The sequence below is a fragment of the Marmota flaviventris genome, chromosome 3 (assembly GCF_047511675.1).
Source record: "Marmota flaviventris isolate mMarFla1 chromosome 3, mMarFla1.hap1, whole genome shotgun sequence".
NCBI lineage: Eukaryota > Metazoa > Chordata > Mammalia > Rodentia > Sciuridae > Marmota > Marmota flaviventris.
In genome coordinates, this window is record NC_092500.1 from 68,386,192 (window position 1) to 68,404,729 (window position 18,538).

Here is an 18,538-nt window from a genome sequence, read left to right on the forward strand (position 1 = left end):
AATCAAAACATTACCAATAAAAATTAGTGACCACCACCCACAATCTCATTTTTCCAAATTAGTGTTTCCTTCTAGACCTTTTCCTGTGCTTATTTCTCTCTCACTGTTTCTCACTCATATATAGCATGATGTATGTGATATGTATACTATGGAAATGTTTGATTGTTATCTTCATTAAAGATTCCTATATATATTATTCAGTAAGTTGGTTTTCTAATGGAATAATGCCATACTGATAACTTTAAAAAATTAATTGTTACAGAAACAATACATATGCTTAGTAAAAAATTAGAAAATATAGCTAAGCAAAAATAAAAAACAAAATATAACATCTCCACCAGCTTGAAAGCAACTCTGTAATATTTTTGTTCAGATATTTTCTCTGTCTTTACATAGATAATCTTAAATTAGTTCATATTGTACATATCATTCTGTATTCTGTTCTCTCTCTCTTTTTTTTTTTTTTTTGGTACTGAGAATTTAATCCAGGGGTGCTTTACCACTGAACTATATCACCCCCCCAACCTTTTTTACTTTGGTACAGGGTCTCAGTAAGTTGCTTAGGGCCTCACTAAGTTGTTGAGGCTGTTCTCAAACTTGCAATCCTCCTGCCTTATCCTCCCAAGTTGCTGGGAATATAATCTGCTTTTTTGGTCAATCTTCTCTTCCTTTCCAATTTGGTCTTATACACTAAATTTTATTTTAATTTTCTCAGTTAACCCCAAAGTATCTTTTATATCAAGTTAGTCCAAATCAATATCTAATCTAAGATTGCATGTGGTAGTTATTTCCTGTAAGTCTCTGGTTGTCTGTGACAGCCGCTTTTTTTTTTTTTTTTTAAATGTCATGACATTTTTCTGTTCCACCTTTTGGATTTGACATGTTGCTTCCTTATGGTATCCTTATTTTGTTCTTTGTCCCTGCTATATTTACAAAAAATATAGCTTGTAAACTCGATTTTGGCTTGAAGAAAAGACGATGCTATATTATGACACATTAGAAAACAATAGTATCTTATGTTGGTTTTCGTATCATTAGTGATACTAGATTGACTTTGGAGTTAGGGATATGGCAGTGTGGTCCCTAATTGTATAGTTAAGGTTTTCCCTTTGTAATTAGAAATGTAATCCAAATGATGTTATTTTATCATTATAGGAAGAATCATTTTCACATTAGCCATTTAGCTAATAGTTATTATTATCAATTGATAATCTGTATCTGACAGTTATTTTATTGTAGTTAATGAAGTAATATTTTCTCTAATTTTATTATTTCTTTTTTTTTATATCATTGGCAGTTTGAATTTTCAGTTATTTGATTACCATGAAATGTATTACCTATGGAAAAGACAAGATAAATTATAATAGTCACTTCACATTGTGCAAATTTTTTTCTGTTCTATTTTGAGTATCATAGATACAGTGTGTTTTAATTCACTACAATTTTTATGCTTTTAATGCTCCCATTCTCACAACTTGGGAGTGGGATTCCCTTCAAGCTTGCTTCTGTCTGTCTCTATTTGTCCCAACTTCATTAGTTTTTCATAGCACCCTTGTTTTGTGGCATTCTGGCATTGCATGACACCCTCATATTGGTTTTTTAGAAAAAAGAATCTTTTATATTAAAAACATGCACATTCTAGTAGGCACAAATAACAAAAGACTTGTGAAGAATCCGTTATATCCTTTTTGGGGGGGTACCAGGGATTGAACTCAGGGGCACTCAATCACTGAGCCACATCCTCAGCCTAATTTTTTATTGTATTGGAGATAGGGTTTCACTGAGTTGCTTAGCGCCTCACCATTGCTGAGGCTGGCTTTTTTTTTTTTTTTTTTTAAACATCAAATTGTATACTTTATTTATTTTTATGTGGTGCTGAGAATCTGAAGCCAGTGCCTTGCAGATGCCAGACAAGCACTCTACCTCTGAGCCACAACCCCATCCCCCCTGAGGCAGGCTTTGAACTTAGAATCCTTCTGCCTCAACCTCCCGAGCTGCTGGGATTATAAGCGTGCACCACCATACCAGACCATTATATCCTTTGTAAACAATTATATTGCCTTTGTCATCTTTTTATAGCGGTACCTCCCAAGCCTAAGAAAATAAGCCTGTTCCTGAAATTGAGTCTTTGCTCCCACTTCCCTTCTCTTGTGTTATAGAGGATTGAACCCAGGGCCTCACACATGCTAGGCAAGTGCTTGCTCTATCACTGAGCTACATTCCCATCCCAAGTTCTTGCTCATTTCCCCACTCTAGCACTCTTAAAAAAAAAAAAGCTTGAAAAGTTAAGAGAGTATTATTATGTGTTTTTTTATTTTCATTAGACCTATTCATTCCACTTGGATTCAGACCACATGTAATGATGTAAAGAGTTGATTGCATTGAATTCAGCTTAGTCAGTGGTGTAACACTATTCTGAGTCGTCAGCAGGAAAAAAAGAAAAAGAAAAATTAATTATGGTAATAGTACCACAAACTTGCTGGGTAATGATAGATAAAAAATATCACATAGAAAAAACTTAAATTTATTAAGCCTTAGAGATATGACTGGGCTTTTGAGTTCACAGAAATTTTTCTTGCCACTTTTTCCCATAGGATAGGGCACAAGTAATAAAAAGAAACAAAACCAAAATTTTCAGAGACTGGTGAAACCAAAAGAATTCACAGTATTGTAGCCTAATAAAAAGTGTTCTATTTTTAATGAAGGATGGGAGCCCCCTGTTGGTCTTTCAGGAAATTTTAAAAGTCAGTTTAAAAGTTAATTGTGAGGTTTTAGCTCTCCATTTTTAAATATTTAAAGTAAATCCATCAAAAGGGCTTGGGACACAGGGTTGTAGAGTAATAGAACATGTATGTATAGGGCTGGAGGTATAGCTCAGTGGTAGAACATTTGCCTAGCATGCACATTGCCCTTGGTTCATGTATGTTTATGTATGTTTAGCATATCTGAAATTCATATTTTCCAAAGAAATCTAGTCTGATTTGCTGTCTGCCCTACCACACCACTATATGGTTCTTAACTGAAGGAAGTTCTATATTATGGATCTAAGAAACATGATTATGTTTGATGATTATGTATGTTTTGGTAGTTTAAGACCTTTTTTAAGGGCAGACCTTTTAAGTGGCTACGACCCCTTGTGTCAATTTATCATTCTGTTTTAGTTGTTTCTAGAAAGTGAATAATGACTAGTTTAGATTTATTTTAACTGTTTTTATCTTTCTTACAAACTTTTTATTTTTTAGTGGAATATCAAACACTTTTACAGGAAAGTCAAACCATCACTGCCACATGTCTGCGTATGAAAAATCTTTTCCTATTAAGCCTGTTCCAAGTCCATCTTGGAGTGGTTCATGTCGTCGAAGCCTTTTAAGCCCTAAGAAAACTCAGAGGCGACATGTTAGTACAGCAGAAGAGGTAAGGAAAACCTGAATCAAAAGCTGCTAAAAGTTAGGATCTTTTGTTACCTCTGATAAGGTGTTTATACTTACTCTATTTACTTAATCCTTTCTGTGTTTTTTTTTCTTCTTATTTACTCTTCTTGAATTCTGACATCTCAACTAAAGGAATTAAAGACCTATTTTATCAGAATTTCATTATTTTTCTTCCCATCTTCTGTTTCTGTTGTGTGACTGGCTTTAATTTCCTTATTTCCCGAATGGCTTCTCATATATCAATCTGTCACTCTTTCTTGCTCGTTCTTTCTCTTTTTTCCCTGGAGACTCCTTAAATTTTTATTTCCAGTGGCAAAACTATTAACTTGCTAAACAGTTTTTGTTTTGATAAAATTTGATAGAACACCTGTCCTTCCCACTAGGATGAATTTTTCCTAAATATGAAAGAAAAAAAAAAGACTATGAAATGATTTATAGCTTTTTATTTTGGGTAAGATCTTTGAGGTGCTAGATTTCCCCCATCCCCTGCAAAAAGAAAAAAAAAAAAAAAGATGTTTTGGTGACACTTAAGTTGTTATATTCATTCAGTAAACCTAAAGAAAAAAATAAAATTTTGTAAATACAGTACCGCATGTAATTTGTACAATAGGAATCAGGGTTTTTCCTGTTCAGTTGCATATTTACTATATATCTATTTAGCATCTAATTTATTACACATCTAATTAACTGGTTATTGTGAAAATAGAAATGAATAATAATAACTTTACATTTATACTGGATTAATGTTTATAGTGTGCTTCCTACACGTATTATTATGCTGAGTTCATTAACCCAGTGAAATAGGTGAAAGTGAGTTAGTATCCATATTTTCCAGATTTGGAAAGTAAAAGTCAGAGATCACACATCTAGTAATGGCAGGCCTAGAACCCAGCTCTTGTGAGTAAGTCTCCTCTGGTATGCCTTCTTTTATACAACATAGTGATATGATTCTTGCCTAGTGGAGATTACTGAGCATGGACACAAGATTATAGTATTATTTGCTAAATAATTGCAAAATTTGGTAATTGAAGATTTCTTAGGTGTCAAAACTTTAATAAGGACTTAGACTTTTTACTTGGATTTACAAATGTCCAATGGGTAATTAAAAGCAGGATAAAAGACTTTGCATCTCTGCTTCCATTTTTCATCTGTCTTCTTTGCTCTGGCATAAGCACAAATCACTTGGATTCCAGGAATAATAGATATGATCCATAAAGGTATAGAAACTACCCCCTCATAATAGCAACTTATCTCTGATAAGGTTCTTTCCCATTCTGAGATAATGATCAATCAGTTTGACCAATAGTGTTTGCTTATGCATATTTCTGTGTTTACTTGTCTGTATGGAAGCTCAGGTCAGTATCCCTGAAGACATGATAAAAGATGCCAGTCCCCTTGTCTTATGGTGTAACCTATACTGATTAAAGTCTCTTTTCTGCCTTTCCCATTACTTTTTCCATTTGGTTTTTGGGGGCAAGTGGGCCTCTCAAGTAACAAAACCTGATTATTGTGAAGTAGTTTAGCAAATGTTTAGTAAAAATGTGCATTTTAAAAGTTTTAGTTCATCTAAAATATTCAAGGGAAGAATGGCAGAACTAGTAACTCATTTCATAGGGCAAAAGCTAAACAAGAAACTGGCAACATTTACCTTTGATGATAAGAGCTGGGCAACAATGATGAAAGGGTGATTTATTTTTTATTATATTTTTGTACTATTGAATTTTGTATCATATGTATTAGTTATTACAAACTAAATAATGTTTTCTTAGTTACTGAACTTACGGGGCTTGTGCTTATGCCAGAGCTTAAAGAGTACAGAAAGATTCGGGAAGGAAACTGCAGCAGCATAGCAGCTGAGTAATCTCCATATGGTCAACATAAGATTGACATTCACCCATCAGCTACTCCTTTGGACCACCCATGCTCCCCTTGGACTGACTATTTACCCCTCCAGCCAACCCTTCAAGGCACAGGCTAAATCAGGACTTGAGGCTGTAGTTTCTCCTTCCTACTACAGTGCAAAGAAGATGCTAAGGATTGAACCTAAGTAATGAAATGAAGTGCAGGAAATCTTTCCTCAGTTGATTTTTGATCTGTATCTACTATGAAAAGCAAGCCACTTGTACTATAGAATAATCCATAGGAGTAGACAAATATTGAAACAACTTTAGTATCAAACTTAGAGCAAATTATTTAAATATTGAGTCTCTGGCATTACCAGTAATACAGAAATAATACATTTTCTCCTTATGAATAGAGAATTAATTGATGGAAACTTATGAACTGGAGAAAATGTTATTTCCATGGGAATGTTGGGATCTCCAAGAGAGATATATTTGCTTCTGTTTAAAGAATGAAAATTGGCAGCATACTACAGTGACATAGCCACATTAATGTTTATAGCAGCTCAATTCACAATAGCTAAGTTATAGAACCAACCTAGGTGTCCTTCAACAGATGAATGGATAAAGAAAATGTGGTATATATACACAAGGGAATATTACTCAGCCATAAAGAAGAATGAAATTATGGCATTTGCCAGTAAATGGATGGAACTAGAGACTATTGTGCTAAGTAAAATAAGCCAATCCCCCAAAATCAAAAGCTGAATATTCTTTTTGATATGTGGATGCTAACACACAATAAAGGTGGAGGGGGAGAATAGAAGTTCATTGGGTTAGACAAAGGAGAATGAAGGGAAGGGGCGGTGGGAATAGGAAAGACAGTAAAAGGAATTGGACATAACTCCTATGTTCATATATGAATACATGACCAGCGTAACTCCACATCATGTATAACCACAAGAATTAGAAATTATACTCCATGTATGTATAATATGTCAAAATACATTCTATTTTCATGTATAATTAAAAAAATAGAAAATATGAAGATTGGGTATCAATGCTGGATTTGTCTGTCAAATTTAGAAATATGAAGATATTTACAAAAAATGCTGCCTCTGAACTGTTTGTTCAGACTTACCACAGGGATTTGAAAGAATTTGGAAATTTCCAAGTTGTGGCTATACAGAATAACTGATTGAGAGTGTAGCATTGAGGAGCTGTGCTGTTCAGTTGGGATAACCAGTAGCCACAAGTGTTATTTAAATTAATTCAAATTAAATGAAATTAAAAATTTAGTTTCTTAGTCACAAGCCACATTTCAAGCATTCATTAGTCACATGTGGGTAGTGGCTACCATATTGCACAGCACAGTTATAGAACATTTCCAGTTTTTGTTATAGAGGATGTAAATTTCTGTTAGAAAAAGAGAAAATACTAGCAACAATACAAAATTTAAAGGGTAAGAACAATTACATATTACTTCCAGACATGCTTCTCTGTAACTTATTGAGCATTTTAAGATGTTAGATTTTATATAAATGGCAAGGATAGTTTTATTCCTTTCTCTTCAATGCTTTACAGTTTTGTCATAAACAAAGCATTTGAATTTAATAGAAAATTATTGAGTGATATACATTTTGTACTTGAAATTTATTTGTATGTTTTAAAAGTTATTTAAGCAAAATAAAAGTTAGGGAGATTACAAAGTTATTTGGATAATTTGTAAAAATAATTGGCTTGTTTGTTAAGGTTCATTTTGTGCACTCTAAAAATTGTTATACTCTTACAGTTCAATTTTTTGATGGAGCCTCTTGCAGAAATATCACCTAATTGCAGGAATATGTCACATATTTTTCTTAGTAGAATTCAGCACCTTAATTAATCTTACACTGTTTAAAATTTGGTCCTAAACTAAGTTTTTTAAATGTAATGTTAGACAGCCTCCTGAATTTCAACATATTATCTAATTATTGCTTCTTTTCCTCTTCATTTCCTAATTTCTTATTTAAGTATAAAAACACTTTAATAATATAGAGAGAAAGATGTGTTTTTTAAAAAATTTTTTAGTACTAGATGCTTTAAAACAGGAGTGTATTTGATGTTTCAAGTGACTTACCGTTTTTGTGCATTATTTGGTAAAACCAAGTGTTATGTATGTTCTTTTGAATGTTTCCTAAACTATCTTTTCTTTGTCAGAAATGGTTCCAAATAGAACGTAACGTTCATTTTTTTTGTTTTAATGAAAGAAAAAGTACCTACCATCATTAAAAAAAAAAAGTCCTTGTGACCTCCAAAATAATATGTAAAACAATGAAAACTTTAAACTTTTAAAACCATAAATTAGTTTAAACTGGAAACATGAGGCTTTAAGGGTTTGGAATAAGGATAATCTATTCTTTTTTATTTTATGTCCACTAGTAAGTATGAGATTATTCAGGGTCAAAATCTTTTCTTTGAAGTTACATTTATTGAGAAAATGATTTATAGGGGACTAGTGTGTGTTAAATTACTTTTTAATTAGATCTTTACATTGAATTAATCTAGATTTCTCTTAATTTGTGTTAGTAAAGTTACTTTATGATCCCTTGGTTCTTTGTATCTTATAAACATAAAAGTTTATTCTGAGAAAATAGTTGGCTCTGTGATGTGAGAAAGAAGTGTTTTTAACTTTGGTGGTTGATACCTTTGGAACAAATATCTTTTCTGTTTCATTTTACTCCATGTTCTTTTGAGATCTTCATGTGATGGAAATGATTTTTTTTTTTTTTTAAACATTCCCTTGGTATCAAGAGATGCTCTGCAAAGTAACGTCTCATACTGGGGTATATACATTGTTTCCCTCTATGATGTAATAAACAAAGGTTTTTAAAATCCAGTTTGGTGGGACAGTGGATATGTACTAAAAGTGTTGGTTAATTAAGATTTAATTTTATGACCCAGGTGGCCTGATTTCCCTTCCCTCCTTTCATCTTAACTACTCTTGGAAACAGTATATTGATAACTTTAATGTATGTTGATTAGGTTATTCGGTATACTAGAAGAGTTAACACTTAAATTTAGGATATACAGAAACTCCTGGTCCATAAAATGCCGGCTAACACAGATTTCCTGCATATAGAAGATCACTGTTGAGTTGATCAACAGACTGTTCTTACCATCTAATAATCTATAATAATGTGTTTTCATTCTGCTCTTAAAGAATCTTCATAATGGCAATTTAAGATTATACAGACAAAAGTTTTTCAAGTGTTTTCTTTTCAGTAGAATAGCCAAAAATAACAGATTTGGTTATTGATATTACTTTATACCTGGTAATGTCTGTTTCTAGCCTTATTTTTGTGCCATCATGGAGGTGCCAGCCCAGTACTGTAAATAGTATTTTCACAAAGTGTGGAACAGGAGGTCACCATCATCTTGAATACAGTATTAATATCTAAGGGATAAAATAATGGAGGTTTTTTTTTTTTTTCCTCCCACATAGAGCATTGCAAGATTTTGTTGTTGTGGGTTTTTTGTTTCTTTCTTTGTTTTTGTTGTTGTTTTTCCTCTTGGGTCTGTTCTTTCTTTTCTAACTTAGCTATACACCTTTAAGGATAGTTTTTTTTTTTCCTCAAAGGGAGTTGTCATGCCTCACAGTTTAAGTATATTCTAGTAGATGAGTAACATTATATTGGCAATGTAATTATAATTTACTCTGTAGCAACAACTAAAGATTCAAGAAGAAAAAATATTAGTATTTATTTGCCTTTGTAATTAATCATTTAATTCATTTGGCTTTTAACAAATATTTGTAATTGAATAAACTACTTATGCACGTATTGTATGTCACTGCAAGGTGCTGCTAACCCTACCACCGTGTTTGAAATTATTGTGTAGTTATATTACACAGTTTGTAAGATTTAAAAAAAAAAATAACTGAAACTTCTTGAACACAGTCCATTGCTTCAGAGGATCTGTATAGAGTAGATGTTTTATATGGTTACAGTAAATAATGATGTAATGAACTGACATAGTAATATCACTAATATTATTTTATTCTTATGCAGTGTAGTTCTTGGCTAGGTGACTGTATTTCTTTCTACCCTTCCCATCATTCACACTGACCTTACTACTTCTTGAATACGTCAGGCACATTCCTATTTCAGGGTTTTGCATTTGCTGTTCCTCTATCTGGAATATTCTTTTACATATAGATTTGGGGAAGGAGTTGAAGCCAGGGGTACTTTACCACTATCCCCAGCCCTTTTTTATTATTATTTTTTTAAAATTTTGAGACAGGGTTTTGTTCATTATTGAGGGTCTTGCAAAGTTGCTGAGGCTGGCCTCAGACTTGCCATCCTTGTGCTTCAGTCTCCCAAGTCATTGGAATTACAGGTGTATTACCTCTCAGCCTAATGTACAACAGTTCTTAATTACCTTTAGGAGTCTGCTTGAAATTTGACTGAACTGGGGCTGGGGATGTGGCTCAAGTGGTAATGCGCTCGCCTAGCATGCGTGTGGCCCGGGTTCGATCCTCGGCACCGCATACAAACAAAGATGTTGTGTCCGCTGAGAACTAAAAAATAAATATTAAAAAATTCTCTCTCTCTCTCTCTCTCTCTCTCTCTCTTTAAACAAAAAAAAAAAAAAAAAAGAAAGAAATTTGACTGAACTTCTGTGATCTCATCTAGATGCTACTTTGAGAAATACTTGTCTCATTGAATGTATTTAAGATCTTTATTTTTTTGTCTTATAGACAGTTCAAGAAGAAGAAAAAGAGATCTACAGACAACTGCTACAGATGGTCACAGGGAAACAGTTCTCTGTAGCCAAACCCACCACACATTTTCCTTTACACCTGTGAGTTACAGAAGCATCTTTTTAGATTAATTTAATTCTACAATTTGCTATTTGATATTCAAACTATATCGTTCTCTTGCTAGGTCTCGATGTCTTAGCTCCAGTAAGAATACTTTGAAAGACTCACTGTTTAAAAATGGAAATTCTTGTGCATCTCATGTCATTGGTTCTGATACTTCATCATCTGGATCTGCCAGCATTTTAACTACCCAGGAACAGCGGTCTCACAGTGCATATTCCTTACCGTCATATACCCCAGATGTTCCATTTGGATCCACAGATTCTGATCCTTGCCATCAACCCCATCATCACCACTCTCTTCCACATCAACCAGATAATTTACCAGCATCAAACACACAATCTGAAGGTAAAAATGATATTGTATAACTGTATTTTTATTTCTAACAGCCAGTTAACTTTATCTGGATTGATTATTGGCAACATTGTAATGCACACATAACATACATATACACTATATATACATATATGAGACTTTAAAAACATAATTCAACTAATCATGCCATGAGCAAGCTAAACATACAAGTAAAATAATGAAATACTACTTTTTCCTTTTTTTGGGGGAGGTGGTACTCTTTTCTTACATCAAATTGTAAATGATTTGATATAATATCTAAATGACTAATTGCCTGAGGCAGAACCTAGAATCAGAGTATATCCAGCCCAGTTGCTTCAGAACTTTCCCTGTTTCTTAATTACTTTGCAATGAAAATCAAGTAAACTGAAGTTCTAGGAGTTTTGAGATATATCAAAAATGTATTGAAGTATAAGTATTTAACATATAATACTAAGACATTATAGGTTTATGCATTTTAGAATGATTGTCAGCAAGTTTTGGAGAGAGTTTTTTTTCCTAACTTTTGGCATTGGTCCTTTAAGGTTTTGCTATAATAGTTCTCTCCATTTTTTGGTATGTATTATGGTACACTTGTACATATTTAGGTATGTAACTTAAAACAAATTGTGGGTTAAATGGTCAGACATTAGGAATCTTGATAGATTGAGCACAAGACTTTTCCTCCTTCCTCAATTCATTTGATTTTTTTTTTAATCTTTTTTTTTTGGTTTTAATTCTCACTTGAGGATTAAAATTTTTGGTGACATGGGGGCTGGGATTATGGCTCAGTGGTAGACGTTTGCCTTGCACATGTGAGGCACTGGGTTTGATTCTCAGCACCACATAAAAAATAAATAAAGTATTATGTTCATCTACAGCCAAAAAAATATGAAAAAAAAAATTCTGGTGACATCACCATGGTGGCATCATTATATAGTTACACATACCCATGAAAACTTGTATTACATTTTTGAAGTTATTTATTTAATAGAAGGTGGGGCAGAGCTAGGGAAGTGGCTCAGTGGTGGTGTGCTTGTGTAGTGTGGGTGAGACCTGGGGTTTCATCCCTAGGACTGCACAAAAAAGTCAAAACAAAATAAAATTTAACCTCAGAATCATACATTGTGTGGCAGATACTTAGATACAATTAGATTGGAACAAATATACTACATTGCCCTGTTTAATTCTCTCCTTGTACCACTTAATAAATACTCTAAATGAGGTTCTAATCATAGCACTTTATAAGGATATGGTTGCTGCCCTAGAGGAGTATTTATTCCAGAAACAAATGATATAATGATAAAATTTGTATGTTATAGAGTCCTCCTACAGTACTATATCTTTCCCTCCCCTTTCCCTTCCCTTCCTTTCACCTAATTCATTTTCATGGGTCCATCACGAGCTCAAGACTGCATGTTCTTATTTTCCAAGTATAATTGTATTTTTAATTTTCACAGCCAGTTAACTTTATCTGGATTGATTATTAAAAGAAAGCACAGGGAGTAAACACATCCCAAGAGTGGATGCAAAAGGGCAAATATGCTTGTATTTCAGAGTGACTTCTTATTTGTAAGACAAGCTCTTCACTAAGACCTATTAATGGTCTCAGTGAAAGAGACCTGTCTCTCTTTCTCTTTCTTAATATCTTTGTCCTAATGCTGTTATTTTTGGGGAAATAGAATATAATAAAGTTTAGGAATTTGAACTAAGACAAATAGAAAATATAACGGTGGAATTTTATTAATCAGGAAATGCTCTTGTGTTTCTTTGTTTAGGATCAGACTCTGTGATTTTACTCAAAGTGAAAGAGTCTCAGACTCCAACTCCCAGGTAAACTTAGGAAAAAGGTTGTTCTCTCTCTCTTTCTCTCTCTCTATTCTAATTAGTTATACATGACAGCAGAGTGCGTTCGATTCATTGTATACAAATGGAGCACAACTTTTCATTTCTCTTATACACAATGAAGAGTGAAAAGGTCATTCTTAACATATAATTTTCCCTTTGTTTAACCAAAATTTCTTTACTAAGAGTTGTGTAACACAAAATTGCCTCAATTCAAACCTTTCTCATGTATTATTTGAATTTCAGTGACTTCCTAATTGATCATCTTTCCTCCAGCCTTCCTTTTGTTCTTCATTTCATCTTCCACCATACTATGTTAATTCATTTTCAACCTTATTCTTTCATCCATTTTCATGCTGCAACCAAAGTGATCTTTCTAAAATTCTTCTACTTTATTCTTCAGTTCATTTTCCATCCTATAGCCAGAGTGATCTTTCTAAAATATCTGATCATTCATTAAAGGAATTTATGACCATTTATTAAACTCTTTCAAGGGTGGTTTATTAGACATAGAATTAAACCCAAACTCCTTAGTATTGTATAGTGAGCACTTCCTCCATAAGCCTTACCTTCCATTGCACATTTCTTTAACAAGTATTTAAATATTAAGAGTCTACTATGTGCCAGGTACTGGAATAGACAATGGGGATAACAGCAGAGAAAAGAAGTCTCTGCCCTCAAGGAGTTGTATTTTAGATGAGGGAAGTGATAGGAGACAAGTAGGGAGCACATAAACATATATGTCTAGTAGTTATAAATGTTGTAAAGAAAAAGGGACTAATATGTAGGCTAGGGTTGGAGAAAAATTACATGTATAGGGTAGTTGAGGCAAGTCTTCAGTCAAGTGCCAGCTGAGTAGAGACATAATGAAAGTGAGAGGAAGCCATGTGGAAATATGAGACTCTTTTCATGTATTTTCAAATGCTGAATTTGTTTTAGTTTTTAAATATGATATGCTTTTTTTTGCCAATTTTTTTTCTGCCTTGAATGTTCTGTCAACTGATCTAACAGTAGTCTCTTTTATCTTTAAATTTCATTTCAAGAGTGACTTACATATGAAACTTTACTTCTGGGAGGTGTCAATACTTCTCTGGGAGGTGTCAAGTACATCTCCCTCTGTAATTCACTAGGTTATTACTTAGATTTCTTTGCCATATTATGGTCTTGGCATTTCAGTTGCTAGAATGGCAGTTTTAGTTTTCCATTGAGGAGATTAGAGATAATAAAATGTTCTTTCTCATTTAATTTCCACTACTTCTTTGCAGCTCCCCCATTCATTCTAAGCTTTGAGTATTCATTAAAATTTTCTGTTGAGTGACTCAGGGAGACTTTGTAGTTTGGGTTCTTTATTTCTTAGTTTTTCAGAGTCGGACCTGACTTCTGATCTTGGCTCTTTCAGGCTTCCTGTAACTTTGGAGAAGTTATTCTTCTGAACCTCATATTACTTATAAATAAAATGCCAGTATTAGTACTCTACCATTGAATTATGTGAAGAAGAACTTACAGATAAAGCATTTTAAAAGTGTTTCACAGCCAGGCATGGTGGCACATGCCTGTAATCCCAGCCACTCAGGAGGCTGAGACAGGAAGATCTCAGATTCAAAGCCAGCTTCAGCAAAAGCAAGGCATTAAGCAACTCAGTGAGACTGTCTCTAAAGAAAATGCAAAATAGTGCTGGGGATGTGGCTCAGTGGTCAGGTGCCCTGGAGTTCAATCCCTGGTACCCCAAAAGAAGTAGGTTTTCTCTCTCAGGAAGAAATTACTCAAAGATAGAGTGCTCTCACTAGGCTGAAGGTGTGGTTTAGTGGTAGCACGCTTGCTTAGCATGTGTAAAATCTTGGGGTCGATCCCTAGCACTGCTAGAAATGTAAAAAGACTTCCTCAATGATTCTTTACTAAGTCTTTTCCTTTATGGAGGACATCTAGTGACAACTAAAGAATGAGATGAAGGAGAAATGGTCTGTTGGGTAAGATTGATTACGTGATACTATTTGTTGAAAATGGAACCTAGTCATCACCCAGTACTGATCATAGTGCCTGACATGTGATGGGTGCTTAGAAAATAAATCTTTGCTAAATAAATGAATATCCTAGAGAACCTGAAATACTCTAAGTAGCCCTAGTACTCATTTTTTTCCCTTTTTGCTTAATGAATCAGTCTACTGAAAGGCATTTAACTACAAGTATAAAGAACACAGTCTTCGGAATTAGATAAGATTTCTAATCCTGGCTATTCCAAGTCAAATTATCCTTCTGAACCTGAGTTTCCTTTTCTGTATGTATATGTATGTATGTATGTATGTATGTGTATATATATATATATATATATATATATATATATATATATTACATATATATTACATATATATTAAGGATTAAATAATATGGGGCTTATCATGAAGCTTCACTAGTATGTAAAACACCTAGAGCAAAGTTTTACATATGGAGCACCAAGTCAGTGTTCAAAATATAGTCGTAGTTAGCCAGGCACAGTGGCGCATGCGTGTAATCCCAGCAGCTCAGAAGGAGAGGCAGGAGAATGGTGGGTTCAAAGTCAGTCTCAGCAACTTAGTGAGACCCTGTCTCAAAATATATATATATGTGTGTGTGTGTGTGTGTGTGTGTGTATAAACACACATGTACACACATACACATATAGTTGTAGTTATTACTATTACTGTATGCTTCATTTCTATGAGAAGTAATATATAATCTCTTTGGAAAAGGAAATTTCCCCTATTTGGCTTTCCTGAGACAGTAGATACCTTAATCCATTGAAGAGAAGTACTTGCCCCTGCATTATTCTTTCATTCAAATATTAAGTCTCTACTGTGTGCAAGGAACTATTCTAGTTGCAGAAGATGTGGTAGTTTACAAAATAAAAAGTACTTTTCTGTCTTTATCAAGTTTTTGTTTTAATAAGGAAAGCCAGATTTTAATAGCATGATCCATTACTGTGAAATTTCTTTATATTGTGTAATAAACACCTTCTCATGTTCATTTATTTTTAGTACCATACACTAAACAGCCCTCACAGTGCTACCACTGTTCTCTGTGGCTTTCTATCTTGGTCTTTATCAGGTGTTCATTGTGCCAAGGGGATAGGCTGTTATTAATGACAATGACAATGCAGAGGCAGTGGAATAGCAACCTAAGGATTACTGGGGATACAAACTCTCCAAAGTTAGACTAAGGGGCAAGGGTTATCCTCTGAGCCCTTGTTAGTACCCTTACTAGGAGAGATTATAGAGATTTAAGAACTGAAAGAGACTCTATATCACACTGAATTTTATAAATCTTGAAAACAATGCCCATGTCTCTTACTCAAAATTATAAAACTAAATGGGGACTGCTCCAGGAGATATAGGTCTCTTAACTCCTTATTTAAAGCTCTTTTTACTTGTTCTGTTTCTTCAGAAAAGTGTTCACTTTTCTTTCAGTTGTTTCTGTGATAGATTCCTTAGTTAGGGGTTTTCAAGGAGTTGAAGTCAAGAAAAACAAGAAGCAGTTGGGACAGTTAACATGCCTGTGACACCATTAAGCATTATTCACTTAGAATGGCAGTAGGAACTACAGTGGAATTGATCTTTTAGCTCTGGAATGGATTTGCATTGTTCTTCTCTGCTTTGGCGCTCATTGACTTATTAGCCATTTGATAGGGAATATTTGGTGGATGGGAATGTTCAGCAACTATTATGATTTGGATGGATACTTTTTGACTTTGACTGACAAGAAATCCAAGAATCCCTAAGATTTGAGTAAATCATTAATAAATCTGTCAGCATAAACCATTTAATAAGAGTAAAGTTCTAGCTTAATATATTATCTTGACTAGTAATGTGCTTTTTCACATACTGTCCTCTCATGCAATTGGGGAACTATGCTAAACTTAATTGGGTGATCTTTTTAAGAAATGTGTAAGCAGATGACTCATTTGTGTTCTTTTATTCTCAGATAATATTTTACAACTTTATTCTCAGATAATATTATAGTTATATTAATTAGGTACCTTATACTTATTCTATAAAGTATTATTATAAACTATATAAATGATTGCTTTTGTTGATAAAAATATTTAAGTTTTCTCATAAATCTCTCTGGCTCATTTTTTCCTTCCACCTATAGTCCTGCTTTCTTCCAGGCAGAGCTGTGGATCAAAGAATTGTAAGTTATTTGTTTTTAGTATGATTTTTCTTTCTCAGTCACTTCATTTTCAGTTAGAAGAAGAGAAACAATTAGCTAATCATCCTGATTATCTTTTTTTTTTTTTGGTCATTAAGAATTACCTATTTGAACTCCAAAGTTTACTGAGTTTTAGAAATTCTCTTATAATTGGGATATTTCTATTTTTATGTTTATTAAATTATAGCAATTGTTGAAACTAAATTGAATTGGAAAAATATTTCAAAGTTAGACATTATATATAAAGGAAAATATATGTTTTAATTTTGACACTGGTAAAACTAACTTATTTACTGAAGGCATTTAGTTTCCAGTTCCAAGAACTAACTTTTAGTTTTTTAAACCCTCTGCTCTTTGTGACTTTTTACAATACTTTAAATACAATGTGTATATATTTTAATACAACAATGTGTTTTAACTAAAACTTAATTAATATCTTATTTGGGATTCAGAATGAAGTTTCACTTTCACATAATTTTAGAAGCATGTTAGAAAGGGGCTCATGGACTTGGGTTGTGTCTCAGTGATAGAGCACTCGTCTAGCATGTGCAAGGCCCTAGGTTTGATCCTTAGCACCATATAAAAATAAATAAGCAAAATAAAGGTATTGTGTCTAATTACAACTAAAAAAATAAATATTAAAAAAAGGTGGCTACACAATTATAAATATTTACAAAAGTCACCTGTTCACATTGAGCAGTACACTAGGAGACAATCATTTCAGTCAAAGTGGTGAGATAATTTCATTAACTAACTCTGTCGTTTTACTCTGTGTCTTAAAATATAAGTGTGATGAGGCATAAGTTAGTGTAAGGTCTTTCTGTGTGAGGGTTTTGTATTTGATATTCACTGCATGTCAACAGTGTTTTGATCCCAAGAGGGTGATCTCCATTTGTGTCATTTTTGTTTTCACTTTATAGAACTAGTGTTTATGATTCTCGTGCTCGGGAAAGATTGCGCCAGATTGAAGAGCAGAAAGCACTGGCATTACAGCTTCAAAATCAGGTAAAAATTATAGGGGCTAGGGTTGTAAGTCAGTGGTGTAGTGCTTGCCTTGAATGGGTGATGCACTGGGTTCAATTCTCAGCACCACATAACAATAAATAAATAAAGGTATTGTGTCCATCTACAACTAAAAAAAAAATCTTTAAAAAAGATTATAAATAAATAGCATGTCCAAATTGAAACTAGTTTAGAAGGTTATCTGGATTTGGGTAACTGCTGTTGTGATTGCAAGATTGTATGTGGTGGCATAGCATTTTATGATGAGTGGTATATGTTCTTGGTCTTTCCAACTAGAACTACTCAGTATACATAAGTCAAATAGTAGATTTCCTTATTGCACTATTCTGCTGTTCTGGTTTTCAGAGATTGCAGGAACAGGAACATTCATTACATGATTCAGTAGAACTGCATCTTCGTGTACCTCTTGAAAAGGAGATCCCTGTCACAATCTCCCAAGAAACAGAAAAAAAAAGTCATAAATTAACTGATAGTGAAGATGAATTCCCTGAAATTACAGAGGTAAAGTACATGCTGTAAATTCCTGCACTAATAAGTATTTATAAAGAATGCTCTGGACACTTTTAAACATAAAGTAATAGAATATGTGGTATTAAATTTTATTTCATACTTCGCTGATTTTATTATACATCAATCTTTATTTTTAAAGGATTATTGAAATTTGATGAAAAAATTGGGGGGTTGGGGGTATAGCTCATTGGTAGAATGCTAGCATATACAAGGCCTTGGGTTCAATCCTTAGCATTATAAGCAAAACAAAACCAGAAAAAATTATGTACCTGGTGAGCATAACACAGTTACTGTAGTTGCCCTGGAGTACATATTTTATATTTTAAAAAGTAAAACACAGGGCTGGGTTGTAGCTCAGTGGTGGAGTGCTTGCTTCACGTGTGAGGCCCTGAGTTCTATCCTCCAAAGCACATAAAAATAAATAAATAAAATAAAGGTATTATGTCCATCTACAACTAAAAATTAAAAAAAAAAATTAAAACACAAATTTTTCTAGGAAAATAGTGTCTAAA

General features: G+C 33.4%; 1 protein-coding gene across 6 annotated transcripts in view; it reads left to right on the forward strand.

Annotated features, from left to right (window-relative positions):
• The window catches only part of Senp1 (SUMO specific peptidase 1), a 55,082-nt gene that overhangs the window by 15,352 nt on the left and 21,192 nt on the right, over positions 1 to 18,538 (forward strand). For all 6 annotated transcript variants that reach the window (XM_071609937.1, XM_071609936.1, XM_071609934.1 and 3 more), the window contains 7 exons: positions 3,243 to 3,414; positions 10,011 to 10,114; positions 10,198 to 10,481; positions 12,245 to 12,299; positions 16,437 to 16,475; positions 17,414 to 17,498; positions 17,862 to 18,017. In XM_071609937.1, coding sequence (XP_071466038.1) covers positions 3,243 to 3,414; positions 10,011 to 10,114; positions 10,198 to 10,481; positions 12,245 to 12,299; positions 16,437 to 16,475; positions 17,414 to 17,498; positions 17,862 to 18,017 — 895 coding nt within the window. The remainder of the gene's footprint in view (positions 1 to 3,242; positions 3,415 to 10,010; positions 10,115 to 10,197; positions 10,482 to 12,244; positions 12,300 to 16,436; positions 16,476 to 17,413; positions 17,499 to 17,861; positions 18,018 to 18,538) is intronic.